The 19692-nt window shown below is 38.4% G+C and overlaps 1 protein-coding gene across 3 annotated transcripts in view; it reads right to left on the bottom strand.

Moving 5' to 3' along the window:
- Window positions 1–19692, bottom strand: part of ipo11 (importin 11) — a 258056-nt gene that overhangs the window by 96200 nt on the left and 142164 nt on the right. For 2 of the 3 annotated variants that reach the window (XM_007892133.2, XM_007892131.2), the window contains 3 exons: window positions 16329–16424; window positions 14697–14810; window positions 7737–7858 (listed from right to left, as the gene is read on the bottom strand). In XM_007892133.2, the coding sequence (XP_007890324.1) occupies window positions 7737–7858; window positions 14697–14810; window positions 16329–16424 (332 nt within the window). The remainder of the gene's footprint in view (window positions 1–7736; window positions 7859–14696; window positions 14811–16328; window positions 16425–19692) is intronic. The other variant, XM_042335013.1, reaches the window with a different exon arrangement.

Below are 19692 nucleotides of genomic sequence, written 5' to 3' on the forward strand. Positions count from 1 at the left end.
TCCTGCAGTGAGTTACACATTCTCACCACTCTCTGCATAAAGTTCCTCACACTCCCCATTAGATACGCTTTTGGATTCCTTATATTTATGTCCCCCCATTTTGGACTCACCAACAAATGGAAACAGCCTGGCAACATTTTGGTACTGAATTTTCGTTTCTAGTCTGAAGATAAAGTACAGCAACACAAACGTATTCAGAGTGAGCAGTTGTATTAATATCATGTCTTTTGGGGGATTTTGCCCAAAACCCTGACCCAAAAGAAAACTTGTAAAAGGTGTGAATTGGTGATTGTGTTACAAAAACATTCAACATGATTGTGTCAGAGTTCTTGTTCTTCATATGAGATGGTAAACCAAGGTATCATCGGTTTGTTCAGGTAGGCTTAAAGATGGCATGGTACTACTCGAAAAGAGAAGACCGCAGACAAAAAATGGTCATTCACTTTGTGGTTGTTTGTAGGACATTGACATGCACAAATTGGCAGCTGTGATACAACAATAACAAATTACACTTGTTCATAGCACCCTTTATAGTGCCCTTCATGTCAGAAAGATGTCCCAGGGCGCTGAACAGTCAGGGATTTTTGGACCCGAGCTAGGAGTTGGGTCAGGAGGAGTAGAGTGCAGGGGGTGTGGGGGTGGGGGGCAGGCTGGCCGAGGGCACAGTCGAAGAGGAAGTTCTTTAGACGGGACTTGAAGGAGGCAAGAGAGGGGGTGAGGCGGAGAGATTGCGGGATAAAGTTCCAGAGTGTGAGGGCAGGGATGCTGAATGCCCGACCATCAATGGTAGGGCGGGAAGTGTGGAGGACCTGAAGCAGGCCAAGCGGAGGAAGCGGACAGGTGATATGAGGTTAGGAAGTCGGAGAGGTAGGGGGGAGCAAGACCATGGAGGGCCTTGAAAGTAATAATAAGGGTTTTGTACTCGATTCTCTGAGCGATGGGGAGCCAGTGAAGCCGGACAAGAATGTGGCTGATTGGTTCACAGAGGCTGGTGCGGGAGAGGACACGAGCTGCAGAGTTTTGATGGTGGGCATGCACCTATATTCCAAACTTCGTATTAAAGGCAAGTATTTTCCAGATCATGCAGATGAAGGGTTTCCTCTGGCACATTTGTGAAATCCTTCTTTAATGGGTCATTAACCAAGACCCTGTCTGCCTGTGATTTAGGTGGACATTAAGAAACGCTCTCATCACTATTGCAATGTTGCTGGCATAAATTAGCTGTAGCGGCCTTTGCCTATATAACACTATTCGTTTCAAATCTAATTAATCAAATGGTTTGAATTGCTTCGAGATGTTCTTTTACATTAAAGAACCTATGTATATGTAAGTGATTTTTGTCCTGAGATGCTAAATAATCTTGAGCAGCAAAGATAATAAACACTATGAACTTTACGCTTGAAAGTCATTTTCTGATTCATGCTTCGCAACAAATTACTTGTTACCTTACAAACCTAAGAAATATCAGGACAAGAAGAGACCATTTCGCCATTAACAGTGCTCCTTTTACAGACTATTTCAAATTTATCTCATCATGGGGGCTCTACCCCACTTATTCAATGTTCTAAGTGAATTCTAATCATCAATTTTTTCTTTGAACCCAAAAGTCCCTAAACAAAATAAGGATGAAGCATTCATCTCCTCAGCCCAAGATGTGCTTTTCTTCCTCCAAGAACTATGAGTTCAATGGAACATTTGGTATTTCTTTGCTCCCACTTCTCTGCCCGCTCCCTCCACTTGGCTAACTCGAGCTTGTCGTTCTTCTCCATACCCCCTACCCCCTGATTATCAGTGGTCACACCTCCAGTTAAAACCACCTTAAAACCTACCTCTACAATAGTGGTTATGGACACTTCCTTCTTTCCTCCCTCCTTGGAGTCTGACCACGTCATTGTGAAGTGCTCCGAGATATCCTATACAAAGGGTGCTATACGAATGCAAGCTGTTGTTGATTCGTTCTGTTTAAACTTGTCCCTAGAATCTTTAAACTCATCCTCAACTATTTTGAGGAAGTTAAAAAACACAACCTTAAGTGTTGGATTGGTAAAGTATTCACATGTGTAGGACAGAGACTGGTGAGGGGGGAAGGATTCTAATCCATAGCCTCGGTTGATATTTGTTAACTTTTTCTTACAAACTTTAGTTCTAAAAACTTAAAGTCAAGTCAAACAGCCTCATCAACGTTGTTTAGAAGATAGGTTGATCAAAACAGTATTCCTCATCAGTGATCACTTAAAGATTAGAACCTACTTCCACTCCTAATCAAATATTCTTGAGATTCATCTTAGCTGACAGACAAGAGCGTCACACTGCCTGGGAATGTTCACTGCATGATCAAAAATCATACCAGAATTCCTTTTCACTTTTCCTATTGGACTAATTATGATTGTCAACACATTGTTCAGTTTCCCTGGTCTATTCTGCACAAATCACATCTAGCATGTCAAAATCCATCTAGAATGCTACTTACTGCATGTATTCAAATCAATTCCTCTTATTAATTATAGACTCATTACAGTCATCTACAGAACACTAGTCACTTTGCTTCCAAACAGTATGGAAACATCGAAATTTACAGATCCGAATGAGGCCATTTGGCCCATCAAACCTGCACCGGCTCACAAAGCAAGGATATCGCTTCAATCTCACCATCTCGCCTTATCCCCATACCCCTTCAAACCCCTTTCTCATATGCCTGTCTATTTCCCTCTTAAAAGCTATAATGGACTTTGCTCCACCACCCTACTCAGAAGGGTGATCTACATCCCAACTATTCCCTGGGTGAAAAAATTCCTTCCAAGTTCTCCTTTCACTATTCTTGTGGCTATCTTATAACTATGTCCTCTAGTTTTTGACTCCCCTATCAATGGAAATAACTTCTCTCTATTAACCTGAACAAAACGCCTCATGATTTTGTACATCTTAATCAGGCCTCCCGCTCAACCTTCTCTGCTCCAATGAAAACAGAGCCAGCTTCTCGTTTCCTCATAACCATAGTCCTTCATCCCCAGAATAATTCTTGTAAACCTCCTTTGATTACTTTGGCTAAAAATGATTACTGATAACAGACTATACAGAAATCACCATATGAGTTAAGATAACCCATCTGCAGTTTCTCAATAGATGAGGGGTTCAAAAACCTAAAAATGTGTCAAGACTGGCTGCTGAATTTATGCTTAAAACACACACGCATACACTCACTGGCAGTTTAATGTACAGATTGTTCAATGCAACCATTAGCGATGATGATCAACCCTTTCGTTTTCAAACCTAAAAGTAATGACTGTAGTTTTCCAAGCACTGGACGTGGATTGCATGAAACACTGCTACTTACACTGGTTCATGATGAGATGAAAGTGTCTCAAAAGTCTCATCTCACCAGCTGTAATGCATTGTTGCAAATTACTTAGAATTACACAGAAGGCAGAAAAACAGGTTTATTTTGAACTGTCTACAAGTGCTTTTAGTACCGCCACATTTGTAATGTTATACGGTACCAGTCAACTAGATACATGCCTAGTTGATCCTTTTATAACATCTATAACATAATTACATACTAAAAAAATGAGAGGCAGGGCTGGTTTACATAATTGTATTTGCATTTATAAAGTACATGATAGTGTCTAGTGGATTTAAGTCCACATTGAACATTATAAAGATGGCAAGGAAATGTGTTCTACTTTCATGATAACAGTTATTTTAGGTCATCACTGAGCAATCCTCAACTTAAAAGTCAGTGGTGATGTGCTCCGAAGTAGCAAAACTAATTCACAGTGACATTATAGGACACGTTGAAATATTGCTCTAGGAGCACAGATTATGTTCTTTTAATATTGGGCTTTGGACGCAACAACAGGGAATTGAATGGAAAGCTGGACATTTCAACAATCAATACATTTTTTAAACCTAAGACTGTATGATACGATCACTGGATACAATAGACTATTTTTCACTCTCAGGTATGGTTGTTTATCATCTTGAGGAGCCACAAAATATTACAAAATAGAACTTTCCATCAGTGGAGTGGCGCCTGAGGAACTGATGAAAACTGTTTCACACAAACCCAGACAACTTCAATGAAGTCAACAGAAAGATCATAAATTATTTAACTCTTAACCCACACAATAAACAGATTCCATCAAATAGAGTTTGGATGAAGAACGTCCATGAATAAAAGTAAGGTGATAAATGTAGTCAGGCTTCCTGCCACAGTTAAGGCACTTGTTTGCAACACAATTTTGTAGGAATTCTTTCTTGAACTTTCAATCTATGTCTGTTAAACACCTTGGAATCCAAGTTGCTAAAGCATTAAACATACCAGGAAATGGACATTTTTAATATACACAGAGGTAGAAATTGTTTCTATGTGTAGTACAATTAGGAAGGCAGGTTTAAAAAAATGTACCTGTAGAAATAGTAAAAAAATGCATCAATTTAGCAAAGAAACATTCACATTGTAGCTACTTAAAAAAAAATTAAAATGATGAATCTCCAGCAGCTAACAAGTGGTAACTGAGTTTGAAGTCACGGAGCTAAGCATTCAGCTATCAGAATACACCAAGATCGTGAATATGCTTCAAATAGCATTAAATATTAATCATGAATACTAAACCACATCATCATTTTGCAGGGCTAGCTTGAGAGCTGCTTATATTTTAAAGCATAAAATAAACTGGGCTGAATATGAGTAACCTCAGCAGATATAAAAATATGGAAACTTTCAGCATAGGAGGTAGCCATTCTCTTTAAGTATGTGTCACTGTTACCTGTAGGAAGTACCCGACTTCAGCAGAGAACACAGGATGTAATGTTGTTGATGACTTGACAACCCGGAAATTGGACTTCAAGTATAGGAACCTGGCTGGTCCATGCATATATATATATATATATATATATTGCCTTATAAGATAACCATTTTACAATGATGATCTACTGCACTAATTTTGACCATACAAAATGTTCAAGTAAAACTGATATTCTGCTAGCAGTTTAAAACATTGCAACAAGATCACAACATGCACTTGAACATCTTCAGGGTGTAAACAGGGAAACTATTTTAATGATTGTAATGTTTAATGTTAATTGTTTACCTACAAAATACATTCACTACATTTGACAGTAGATCCTGTGTAGCGTTTTCAGATGTCCTCCGGGCATGAAAGGTAATAATAATAATAATAATAATCCTTGCATTTGCTATGGCGCTTTTCACGTCGGGAGGACGTCCCAAAACGCTTCACAGAACACACTGTACAGTGAATTGACTGTATATTTGTGGGCGAATGCGACAGCCAATTGCGCACAGCAATGTCCCACAAACAGTCGTGGATTGAAAATGACCAATTTATTATTGTTTTTGGTTTTGGAGGGATTATTATTAGGCGTGTGGAGTAAGGAAACTTGCCCAAGGTTTCGCCCTGCCTGGAATTGAACTCAGGTCTCTCACTTGCAAAGCGAGTGCTCTAACCACTGAGCTACAGGACTCCAGGTACTGTATCAAATGCAGCGATTATTATTATGAATTGCACTCAGATTTCAACACAGTATCTCTCCTGTCAAAGTAATACCGTTGGAAGTAATTGTTTGATATGGCAAAAAGAAAATGAGATTGCAGATCATTGAAAGAGAGGCATTCTGAAGTAAATACTGAAACACACCGAAAGAGGTTGACCTTCTCAGCAAAAGGGACGGTAAATTTCACTGGAGATAACAAAGCTGTCAGGTTTATGATTTGGTGACATCAATCATGTGGTACTTGCTGAATCAAGAAATTACTGGAACTAATTTCAGTAAAATCAGCGCCTACTTCTTGGGTAATGCAGGTACTCCTGCAACCTTTTCCCATTTTCTGGACTAATTTGCCAATTGTCACATACAAGTATTTGAGAGACTAGTGCAATCACATAGACCAGCCTGATTAGTATTCCACACTGGAATTGCGGCCAATAATCTACCTGCAAACTATCTAAAAATGCATTTCCTAGCAAGTCGTGATTTTGTTCTTCAATATACGTTTGTTTTTAAGCCTAGAGTGAGAGGTTTAATCTTGGGGGCTTGAGCTCACAGTCCAAGTTGACATTCCAGTGTGTACTTGGGTAGTGCTGCTGCATCAGAGGTGCCAGCTTTTAGGCAAGATGATAATCAAGGTCTTGTGTGCCTTATCAGGTAAACATCAAAGAATTTGAGAGTGGTGGAATGTTCTCCCACTGTTTTGGCCAAAAATACTCCAGATTAAATGATGATTCACCTCAAGGCTGTTTGTGGAACTGTGCTGACACAATGATTAGCTGCTGGGTTTGCCTACAAACAGGCACCACACAAAAAACAGGAACATGAGGGGGCCAATGTGCATTGATCCCATTCTACCAGTTTATCAGATCTTGGCAGATCCTTCAATTCCAAAGGCCCTGCCCTTTCGCCATACCCTTTAATACTTCCTCAGCACCCAAGTATCTGCTGATCTCTATTTCAGACATCTCTATTGATACTGCCTCTCAGCTTTCTTGGGCAGAATTTTCCACATTTTCATAACCCTGTGTGTTATGAAGAAATGCTTTCTAATCTTAGTTCTAGCTATCTTCGTGGTGATTTTAAGGCTATGCCTCTTTTGTAATGGAACCCTCTACTCCACCAATTATCTATTCCATCAATTACTTTCATTATTTTAAATGCTGCAATAATTACTCGTGAAAGGCTCTGCAACGTTTATTTTATAGAAATCTGGCTATTTTGTTTTATATGCAACATATTGCTTCTGTTTGTTTTAATCATGGTGTTCTCAGGATACAATAAAATGAGTACAATTACAATTTTAATTCATTTTATACTGAAGTTCATTTCATTCCCTTTTCCCCAAAGTATTTCAACAGCTACTCTTTTCGTGATGCAGAGCTGAGCTATTGTCCCTGCACACTGTCCACAATGCCACAGACTTTAACCAGTAAAGCAATAAGAGAGGTTTGTCTGAAGCTTTGTTTCTCGTGCTCCTTTTGACTACAGATATCACAAATAATGTACACACAGAGAGAATGCTACAAAGCAGTTGGGTGTAAAGCTGCAGGAGTGGTTTGAACTTTCAGCCAAGTTTCAGTGCAAGAGGAACAGTGTCTCCTTGGAGCTGAACTGTAAGCGGAGCTGAACTGGGTCCAAGGTAACATCCCTGGCAATGGAATGTCAGAATTGACCAGCCCTCTGTGATGCTCTCACTAGTCCGCTTCCTGAGCCAGGTAGGTCCGCAGTACTCCAGGGCACTGCTGATGACAGCACAGCCAGCCTAGCTCATTGGCAGGACCTGGAAGGGCAGATCAATCACTTGGGGCAGGGAAGACATCACACTCAGCTCCTGTTAACTCTACAAGCCAATGCCCTAATGGTAGAGTGGCCCTAGCTGGACAAGCAGCAGGAATGCTTGCTGGACAGCACTATCAATGGCAAGCTGTGTGGTTTTAGCTGGTTAGACTTCAGCAATACCCCAATGCACACTCTGGGGACCCCAAGTATTGGCTCTCGCCAACCTGTGCCTAATATTTTCTGGAATTTCGCTAAGCAGAATGCATCTCTCCAGGGAGAGAGTACGCAATCTATTGCAACAATCTATCTCTGGGATTTTCATGTGTTGGTGGAATGCATGGAAACCTCAGCTTGGATTGGATGCATGGTGATAAATTTCTGCATGGTGATCACCTCACTGAATGCTCTAAACAACACACTGCTGTGCCAGATTAAAATGGCCTTACCTGTTGACTGATGGCAAGAGTGACAGTAGTGCCAAAGCAGAGAGTTTTCTTCTCTCTGGTTGTGTAATGTTATCCATTCGGTCAACCCACATCTCAATCATGCTGCCAATAAGCTGATCCATCTATGAAAGATAACAGAATCTTATGAATTTTCTGTGCATAAAATACAACTCTTGAACAATTTTCAAAAATAAATATTTTACTGAAGTATTACATGGTTTAAGAACATGTGAAAGCAATGTACAGTGTGTCCAGCTCTGTAGAACATCATTTAATAGATTGAATCTCAAAATTGAAGAGTGAAGCAATGGTGTCAATAAGCAGGACAATTTTAAGTACCAGGCCTGCAAAGTTCCTTTTAATAATTAAGATTCAGCATTGACAGTTGTCAATTAGTTATTAACAACAACAAACAACAAATTTCTATTTATATAACGCCTTTCTAGAGGACGTCCCAACCTGCTGGACAATTGAGAGTTTGCACCCGAGATGGGGATTGGATTCAAGAGGAGTGGGAGCCAAGGGAGGTGGGATGGGAAGACAACCAAAGGCATGATCAAAGAGGAAGGGCCTTGAAGGATGCAGGGGCAAAGCGACGGGGCTTTGGATGTAGTTCCAGAAGAGGGGCAGAAAGGCTAAAGGCCCCACTACTGATGGTGGGACGAGCAGGGCAGGGGATATGAAGCAAGCCAGTGCCTGATGAGAGAAAGAGAGGGCAGGGTGGTAAGGTTTTAGAAGGCCACAGAGGTAGGGTGGGCAAGACCTTACAGGGCTTTAGTAGTGAGCGTAAGGATCTTGAACTCGAAGGACAATTGACTCACGAACAAGATTCAAATTCGAGTCAAGTATGAAACACACTGGTACGTTTCTGGGCATGTTTTGTATAACTTACAAGTCATGCATACCATGAAGGAGAAGGGAGTAAAGGGGTCGGGGACAGAGGATTTGGAGGGGTGGAGACTCATGTGGAACATAAATTCCAGCCAAGACTAGTTGGGCCAAATAGCCTTTTTAAGTGGTCTGAGGTGCTTCTGTGTGAAGGGTGTTATACAAATGCAAGCTGTCATTGTTTCCATGCAACAAATGTCTATGTAATTCCGTGCATAATATGTCACAATGAATTCTCATTCCTACTTGTAAAATACTTTTGTTGTACTCCATAATGACAATAGTTTAAGCTTCGTCATTCAATGCTTCACAGCTTTATGAAAAGATCCAACTAATTGACACTAAATTCAAAGAATGCTGTCATTATTTTCTTTAGGTTTGCAATATATAACAATAAGCTAGCTGATGTCCACAATTTACTCTCAGCTTCATTTGACTGAAATCAAAATGTTGCGACTACAGTGGCAAGACAGAAGAAAATTAGGATGGGACAAAACATACACGATTATCTTGCCGAAGGCAAATCGACTCTTGAATCCTTTTGATTTTAATGCTAACAGAAAGGTAAGCAAATTTCCACAGGGCCCATATGTACCACAGTTGTATCTCAAAGTGAATTTGTTGATGACGGTCAAAAAAGGATATCTGTCAAGAAATATATAAATGCATTGATGCATCCAGGTTTGTTGAGTTCAGTTATATCTTGCAACATGGAGTCCCGTAGCGTAGTGGTGAGTGCACTCGCCTTGCAAGAGAGGGACCTGGGTTTGATTCTGGGTGAGGCAAAACCTTAGGCAAGTTTTCTTACTTAATGCAGAGAAGTGTGAACTGATGCATTTGAGGAAGAGGAATGAGGAGAGGCAATATAAGCTAAATTGTACAATTTTAAACAGGATACAGGAACATTGACACCTAGGGGTTCACACACACAAATCTTTGAAAGTGGCAGAAGCTGACAAAGTTGTTAAAAAAGCAGATGGGATCTTGGCTTTATAAACAGAGGCATAGAGTACAAAAACAAGGAAGTTCTGCTACACCTTTACAAATCACTGGTTAGGCCTCAGCTGAAGTATTGTGTCCAATTCTGGGCACCACACTATAGAAAAGATGTCAGGATCTTCGAAAGGGTGTAAAGGAGATTTACCATGTGATTCACCACACCAATCTGGAATTGTGGAAAAGGAAGGAGCAAAGCTGGTAGGCACGTTAGAGCCACCAGAACATGAGGCAGTAGTTGAGAAGTTGAAAGGTTCAGTATGGTTTTATTTGAGAAGGGGCAGTTTTGAAAGGGAGGGAAGGAACTGTGCCAGAGAAAAGGAAGATGTTGATAACATCACCACTGCACTATTAAATATTAAACCAAGGTACTCACTGCCTGTTCCAGTGGTTTAACTGGGCGTTAAGGATCCTATGGCACTATAAGAAGAGTGTCCTGGCCAATAGTCATTCCTCATTCGAACTGAGCAAAATCAAATAAATTGGTCATTCATCTCACTGCTCTTTCTGGGGCATTGCTGATTAGCCGGCATGAGTGATTCTACAGCAAGTTTTACAGAACTTCAAAGTAGCATTATTTGAAGTGCTTTGAGAAGTTTTGATGTGATAAAAGCATAAATCAAAAGCACACATTCTGAAGGCTTTGTGGCTTTTTAAACTCCATTCTTTTTACATGCTTGGATTGAAACACATTTATATTAGTTTTTCGTTCTACTTTGCCTTCACTTTAAATGTCAAGGTTAATATCTAAAGTCCATTCAAATTAGTTTTTAAACTGGTTTTCCCTGATAAATATCTTTTTTTGAGTATAAAGTTAATCAGTGAAAAAACGATTTCCATTTGAATTTCATTTTAGAAACATTATTTTTTTGGTATCCATGATGATGCACGCACATCCTTAAACCTGCCTTACTGTATTGCTGGTTCCAGGAATAGTCAAATAATGTGATGTGCCATAAGAAAGCTGCATCCAGGAATGCATGCATATAATACAAATATTCCTTGAATTTGATATCACACCTCATCACCTTATCATCTCAAAACCCTTCACAAGATATAGTTTCTACAGGTTTGACTGTATGCATTTTTTGGGCAAATCATACCACATATCACATTGCATGAGCCGTTATGCAGATGTTCCAAAATAAAACCAAATTTTACCCAGATGCTTAATGTTTTCCTAAATTTCCTACTGTTTTTTTTGACAAAATAGACTCCAAATCTTCCTCCTTCCCCTCTAGATTTTTGTTTTGTGAATAAAAACTGACAAAAATGGCTCATCTTTCACTGGGGATGAGGGGAGGTGGGGCGGGGTAAGAGAACTTGAGTCACCATTTTTAGTAATTTGTAGTAATGTAGTAACAGGTACACTTTAAAAGCTTCTCCAATCTATGCTTAGTTCAAAACTTAGTGGCAAAGTTTGAGCATTCTGTGACATCACTGTGAACCGATCCTCAACAAACTTTCCCAGTTGCAACGGGTGTTTCAAAACAAACCAGTAAAGGAATGCTGTTTTATGACTCAGCTAACACATTTCAAAAGAGAACTGCTCCAATTCAATGATAATTGAAACCAAAGAGCTCTGCATCTTTGTACCAAATGTTTGCCACTTAATCACAAATTTTCTTTGCAAGGACTGTTAGACAAAATGAAGACAATATTAAAATCTTACATTAAGCATTGGAACATTTGTGAAGAAAATACAATGTAGTAAAAAATAAACAGAATAGCAAATGCCTCGTAAACTATAAGGTTCATTACCCAGCATCTGATTTCAACTTGCCTTTCTTTATCGTCTCAAGCATTCTGCTGAATACAAAGGAGGTTGCAATGAAGTGATACAATAAATAGGAAAATAGCAAACTGGCCTAAAATTTTATCCATAAAAGCTGTGAATCAGATGCTGTGTAACAGTGAAAGTCAGTCCTTGAAAGACCAACTATTTTACTGAATGATTAGACTAAGAGACTAAAGATAACCTTGTTTCCTGAGACCTTATTTCCTGCAAAAACATTTCTGCTCTGCACAAAATTGGATTTGTTTTTGCAATAATTAACTTCATACACCCATGAAGGATCGTCAAGATATGATCTTGAACAAGATTGGTAGCGAAAGCTGTAAAGCAAGACAACCCTAGGCGTCTCTCATTCACCTCCCAGTTAAAATTCTGGAAAGAGGCTCCACCAATATCCTACTAGGAAGTGTGGGGCAGAGAAAAAACTGGAAAAAAACTGGGATGCGGTGGAAAAGAGCACCTTAATGCTTAATGGCATTAAGGTGGAGTCCAGTAGCTCAGTGGTTAGAGCACTCGCTTTGCAAGCGAGAGACCTGAGTTCAATTCCAGGCAGAGCGAAACCTTGGGCAAGTTTCCTTACTCCACACAGAGCCTAATAATAATCCCTCCAAAACAAAACAATAATAAATTGGTCATTTTCAATCTACGACTGTTTGTGGGACACTGCTGTGCGTAATTGGCTGCCGCGTTCGCCCACAAATATACAGTCAATTCATTTTACAGTATATTCTGTGAAGCGCTTTGGAACATTCAGAAGACGTGAAAAGCGCTATATCAAATGCAAGGATTATTATTATTATTAATAATCTCAGTTTTACACTAAAAGTTCCTGAGTGGGTCACTGAGCAGCCCAGAGCGTTCAATCAATCATTTTGTGACGTTATTGAAGAGGCATTTGTATGAGATAAAAATAAAATTACAGATATGATACTCAAATAAACTTGTGATAGAAGAAGGCAAATTACGGACAAAATGCTCAAAATATCTGAATGGTGAAACAATGAATGAAGGAGCCATGTATGTCATAAGATTTACAAGTGAGAGGATTTCCATGTAATCAGTTAAGTGTTATTTTCCAACAAGTAAAAAAAAGAAAATAATATCTCCGATTTGTGGACTTTCATTCTCTAGTCCGAGGGCTGGTAAGAAAATAAATGCAAGAATACAACAGTAATCATCTTTGCATTTGATATAATACCTTATATCAAAATGCCTCAAAAAACTTCACAGGAAAGTGCAAAAGTGTAGTGACTGTATTTTTTGGTGAATGTGGCAGTCAATTTGTGTACAACAATGTCTCCTAAACAGCCATGCAGTACATGAACCATTTTTTTCTCTCGTACCAGCAGTTGGCCCACTCATTTCCTGTATCCAAACAGCTTTTCACACTAAAATGGCAATGTAAAATTACTTCTGGGTTATCAAGTCATCTCTGACAACAATTCCTGTTTCCCTAACCATGTGCCAAACCAGAAGTGACATTAAAAGGGATCAAGTTCCCTGTGCTAAAAGGGCAGTTTTCAGATGGCCATGCACTTCCAGGAAAAGATGAACTGAAAGGCCCAGAAACAAACAAAGTAATTGTAATTTCTCTACAATTAATTACTCTTTCTGGGTCAGTTTTAAATCTGTTACTCTCCATCCTTCACAGAAACAATCTGCCTCTCAACAGATATGAGAGGTGTCATTTTCAATTTCTTCCCATTTATTGGCAGTGAAATTGATCCACTCAGCAGAATTACCTCTTCAGGGCTGTTATGAATACAAACATTGTGGGACATGGTGGTGCGCAAACTGGCTAATGCATTTGGCTACAAAATACAGTCACTACACTTTACAATAAATAATTTGAAGTTCTTTAGACATCCTCCCAACGTTAAAGGTGCAATATCAAATTCAAGGATTATTACTGAAATCTCAACCATCCTGTGAAACCACACAATTAAACTAGAAAGGTGGAACATTCTTTAATTCAGTCTTGGTTTGGAAGCTGGTTTTCCAGTCCATACAAAAACAAAAACTGGCTTCGGAATTTAAGAACTTTCCACAATTCTGCGTGATCGTAAATAATAATTATTAATTAATAATAATAATTTGGTCACTCAATCTACGACTGTTTGTGGGTCACTGCTGTGCACAATTGTCTGCCACATTTCTTGCTCTCCCCGTGGAAGTGGCACAATGAAATCCTACCCTGGTGTCAATTTATCCCCACAGCACCATATATAATGCTGCTAAATGTTCTGAATTGCTTTGTAATATTTATAGAACAATGGTGCTAAACTGGTATCACAAACATCACAAAAAATCTAATTTTTGTGCTCCTAATCAGTAGATATTTTAAACAAAATCGGAAATTGAAAACTGGCAGATTGTATATAAACATACAGGAGTGTGCATGATATTAAATGGTTAAGATTGCATTACATTGCAGCAATTACAATTTTAAAGCTTGTTACTCTCTGAAAAGTCAATAAAGTTCAATGCAGTAAAAATAACAGTTAACACTTGAAGCCACTACTCTAATACGGCTTTCAGCTATTCCTAATCATTACTGTACACAAATTAACACAATTCAAATAGATTTGATAATATTTCACAGATATATATTCCAAATTATATACAACATACATATCATTTTGATGTCCCTTGTGTTTTAGGATGACATTTCATAACACATCTGCTAACGAAGATGTACATTGCTGCTGGACATTTCTTGTGCCAATGAAATTTTCCTTTATTTTCCTTCATTTTTCAACTATACTTCTCATTTTATACTTTTTTTTACATTTCACAAGATGTAAATCTTTCAGTGATATTAATTTGGGTGCTCTGCTGGCAACAGTGCTGAGTAGTTTCCGCCTGGCTAAGGCACAATTTCTGATGCATAACTTTTCAAAATCAAATGTTGCTCTGAAGCAATATCCCATAAAGTTTCAAATGACCAAAAGTACCTAAAACCTGATTTTGTGAAGTCCTATAATCCTTCCATTTCTGGTGTAGTAAATTGAACAGAAGTGCCTAGTGTTCCTGAGGTACCACTAGCATCTTGTAAGTATTGTATCATGCAGTACTGACAGTTCTGCACCCATGGAGACAAGTTAAATGTTAATTGGTTTTCAAGATTGGATCTTACTTTTTAATCTTTTCAATTTTGTCTTTTAAATCAAAGCTTTGACTTTCTAAATAATTTAAGCAAGCAATTTGGGCTGGAGGAGTAGTATGCGGAGTTGTAAATGCGAATTGAAGAATGCCAATACATCAACGCTTTGGCTTGTTACCTCCTGGTTGACTTCCAATGCAATCTGGCTAAGGAGAGTCGAGAAGAAGCCTGCGTTCTGTAGTAATACCCGTCCTGCTATACCAAGGTACGTTGACATCACCACTGGGTACTTCTGAAGTGGATAAAGAAATACATTTAAAAAATTCAACAAAAACATGCATTTTCTTAAGCAATCATTATATAATGTACACAAAAACTGACTACAATAACTTACTTCATCTTAATATAACCTCATTTCACATAAACAAGAATACAGATACGTATAAAATTCATATTTATCTCCAGTATATTGAAAATGAATAACAGATGTTATTTCATTCATTCATTCATTTATTCATTCTCTCCTGAAATACCAGGATATTGTATATTCTGCATAAGCGCATAAGACATTCTCCTGCATAAGTGGTCTCTGCCTGTGCATTAGTAAGCCTAGATTAGGACCGTTAGTAGGTTAGTCTACTAGAGGGTACACACCTGGCTGTTCACTGACAAATTAAGTCCATTACAGATAAATGTAAAGTAATAAGTCAGATGTAAAAACAGGAAGCATATGTACTCCATGTATACACAAAAACTTTATGTTGAAAGATATATTGGGGCATCTGTTAAACTTGGGACTCAACATGTAAAATCAAAATGAAGTGATAATAAACAAGGCAAACAGAATGCTGGGCTATTTTGCTAAATCAGTAGTGCAGAGGAGAGCAATGAGGTTGATCCTCAGTGTTAAAGAGAGCACCACAAGGAACGACTAAATAAGTTAGGCTCTTTGGCCTTCAAGAAGCACTGTCTCAGCTAAGCATTACAGAGGACAAGATGCTTAATGGGATAGAAAAGTAAACCTAGAATAATACTTCGAGATATACCAATGGAGCAGGACAAAAGGGCATAGGTTGAGGGTATGAAGGGCAATTTTAACACTGACATTAAGTAGTATTTAAAAAGATAGGATGGCTCTTCTGAAAATATAAGATCTAATGGGACAAAGGGCCTTCACCTGTACCTCTCTTGTGATCTAAGCCTTGGTTTAATTTCTCAGTTTCCATATTGCCCTCCCATACCTGAATCTACCACAGCTACAATAACCACCAAGAGTGCATTTCATGTGGGTTGACATTGCAAAGCACTTCAAATACCTACAATGAGGGTTCATATTGGACTAAAGCAGCTACATATAAAGGTACTAGATTTTTCTCTCCTTCGAGAAAGACTACTTTCACTGAATTCCATCCCATCAGCCAGCCCATAACAGGTGAGCCCACTAGAAATTTTAATCTAAATCTGAGCACTTTGAGTTGGGAGTAAAACAGAACCACTTCAAAGAATGAGTCATCCATCTACTGAACATTTTATTTGAGACTCAAAAGTTTATCTGCAAGATAATAATCAATAATAGAAATTAAGTCCCTGAACTGTTTCAGGAAGAGATCATAAGCCATTTCATTCAGCCACTAAACTGAGCTATTCTGACAAACTCATTCAGTGCTCACGCCTGGTCTGCTGCATTATGATATAATTATCTCATTTTCAAACAGTTGGACTTTAAGTGCCTGGTTAAACATATTTTACACTAAAACCAATTTACTTTCTGGTACATGAATACATCCATGCAGTTCATTTCCGCACCTACCTCTCCATCTAAAATCCCTTTACACACAGAAGGAAGAAGTGGCTGAAACATCTGAGGACCCAAAGTTGGGTTTACTTTTATGACATTTTCTACCACCTGCAACAAAAAAACAAAAGAAATTGCATTGAGTGCTGTTTAGGCTATACTGTGTTTTGATGGAAATAGTAATGTTTGTTTAAAATTGTGTAAAAGATGATAAGATTTGTGGCATAAGGTATGGAGGATTTTGAACAAAGCTTTTGTTTAATAAACTTTAGGTACTATTGGTCTATTCATATTAAAACACAATAACACTTATTTTTAATAATCAAACATATAGAAATTTTCATTTCTGTGGTATTATTACTTTATTAAAAACCTAAATCATAGATACCGGCTAATATAGCGGCTAAAGCATTTACAACTTTAAGGGCCTTTAAGCAGTAAATGAAAAGGAAATAGTCCGAACCCTTGATGCCTAAGTTGGTATAGCTATTCCCTAGTCTGCTATCAAAATACACAATCACTGTATATCCTGTGACGTGCTTCAAGACATCCTCTGAAGTGAAATATGCTAAACCGAATGTAAAGATTATTATTCGTATTAGTTCAATGGCAATCTAGCTATAAAAATACTAGAACTGGAAAAAAATGCAAATAGACCAAAACAAAGAAAATAACAAAACATCAACCTGATTGCTCACCAACAGAATGAACATACTTTACAGTTGAATTTTATTTCAAAATCGTTGGCTCTTCTCTAGCTAAGCATTATTGGTGTCTTTCAAATACAGGAGCAGAGTCATAGAGAACATAGTAAATCCCAGTCTGCTCTCAGAAAACTCTGCAGCCAAATATTACTTTGAACATTACTTTAACATAGGAATGAACAAATGAAGGAAATGCCAATAGAAGGAAATATTACTATTCTTTACATTTTTCTTATTATGAAATCTTTAACTCTTGGCTGCTACTCTGATATTCATCTCCTGTCAGGAGTCTCCCCAACTATCTCTATAAATGTATTTTTGTGAAGTCAAAATGAAGTCAAGTTCTAGTGTCTGTTGATCACTTATGATTTAGCACCTTATCAACTTGTTGAGACACCTTAAAATGCTTCAAATATACTGTAAAGTGAATAGACTGTATATTTTGAAGGCGAAACACAGCAGCACACAGCAGTGTCCCACAGACAGATGTAGACTGATGAGCAAATTTTCTTTTTAAGGGATTATTACCTGGGAAACCAATCTGCCAATCAGTTAACAACCAGGTTCCTACTTACTGCTGGGTAAACAGAGGCATGGAAAGGAAACTTGCCTAAGGCTTCGCCCAGCGCGGGAAACAAACTCGGGCCCTCTCACTTGCTAGCATGTCTTTAGTTCGCTGGAGCAATTGTTTGGTTGGTTGGGTGGGAAAATAGCCCACAATCTTTCACTCCAGTTAACTCAAAAATACATATGTAGCCATATCTGGCTCTGCACCATTTAGCTGGATCACCATTGACAAGATGCTTAACTGGATCAACGACATAAACGCATTGGTGACAGAGCAGGACAGAGGCTACTACTTTGTGCCTTTGCGAGTTGGTGTTCTCCAACCTCCTCAAAGACTCTCCACCATCTGGAAAGCTAAAGCCGAGATTGTGATGGAATACTTGCCATTTGCCTGGATGGGTAAAACACTTATGAAGCTCAACACCATCCAACAGTTTACTTAATCAGCACTCCAGCTACTCAAGTCATGTTCACTCCTTCTCTGACAGATGCACTGTAGCTGCAGTGTGTTCTACCTCCACAATGCACTGCAACCAATGTTGCATCAACAGGCATTCCCAGCCGTGCAACCTGGGAATATCACCACCTTCAAGTGGCTTGAAAGTGGTAATATTCCCAGGTTGCACCACTATCCCTTCCTCCTTGTCGCTTGGTCAAATTCCCGCAACACCACTGTAGAAGTACCTTTACCGCATGGTAAATGCTGGTATTGCCAGAGTCACCACATCCCAAGATGAATATAAAAATATATTTTGATGTTAAAGATGGGTCCCAATTGTTGAGGTAAGTTTAGTTTCCCTGGAGATGACCTTCCAGCACCAATATCTGAATTTTGCACCAGGTTAGTAACCAAGGGGAATTCATTTTTTTCCTGAGATCAGTATCCAAATCAGAGAAGGTCATGTGAAAACTATTATATCCTTGTCACTTAAGTCACACAACAACCCTGCTCTGGGGGAATAAATTATTCATGTCTCGTGCACAGGAACAAAACACTGCTTTTACTAATTTATTACATTTTACTTTAAATTTACGCTTGTTTTAAAAAATGTATGGTTTTGACATTGCCAAGTATTTTTTGTCGTGACAGTAAATAAACTATAGGTATGTTTGTATGTAAGGTATACATGTAGTCTAAAACACAAATAATTCTACTTCTTTCACAGAATAGGAACATTTTTATTACTGGTAATAGTGTGCATCACAACAATCTTATCAGTAAAGGCTTGCATTTAATCAGATTGTGTTCATCAATGTCTAGTTGCAAATGAAGAATAACTCAGAAGCTGTCAACTTAAAAGGCATTTTTTAGGTTTTAGAACTGTCACATAACTGAAATACTTGGCTATTCATATCTGTGCGTTATTACCTTAATTATATACATGCAAGAGAAATATTTTGAGTTGCTAAGACATTTCTAACTCTACAGAGGGCTCATGAATATTTAAAACCTACTAGAAAGAGCTACAAATGAAGAAAGAAAAGGGAATGATGGTTATCAATGTGTATTGGAGCGCAAGGAACAAATACAAGGCAAAATATTTTAAAAGCATAAGGTCTCAAATGAGGAACAGAAGACTGCCAAACTTAGTGTCTACTTGTGGGCAGTTCTGTTCAATAGACAAAGTATTGTAATGCTTAAACTCCTATTACTTAACAGAAAACAGAATTTCATCTTAATACATTGTCTGAATTGTGAATTCTTAAACCATTTTTTCCCAAATTACTGAAGTGATTTTCTGCTCTTCCGCAAAGAACAATTCTTTGCAAAGACCCGAGTTTAATTCCAGGCAGGGCGAAACCTTGGGCAAGTTTCCTTACTCCACACAGAGCCTAATAATAATCCCTCCAAAAACCAAAAACAATAATAAATTGGTCATTTTCAATCTACGACTGTTTGTGGGACATTGCTGTGCGCAATTGGCTGCCGCGTTCACCCAAAAAAAGTCAATTCACTTTACAGTGTGGTCTGTGAAGCGCTTTGGGATGTCCTTCCGATGTGAAAAGCGCTATATCAAATGCAAGGATTATTATTATTATTATTATAATTCAATTAGCTGCAGTAATGCACAAATCCAGCTGGTATTTTAGATTCCTTCCTAGATAAT

Source organism: Callorhinchus milii, unplaced genomic scaffold, assembly GCF_018977255.1.
Source record: "Callorhinchus milii isolate IMCB2004 unplaced genomic scaffold, IMCB_Cmil_1.0 Scaffold1, whole genome shotgun sequence".
NCBI lineage: Eukaryota > Metazoa > Chordata > Chondrichthyes > Chimaeriformes > Callorhinchidae > Callorhinchus > Callorhinchus milii.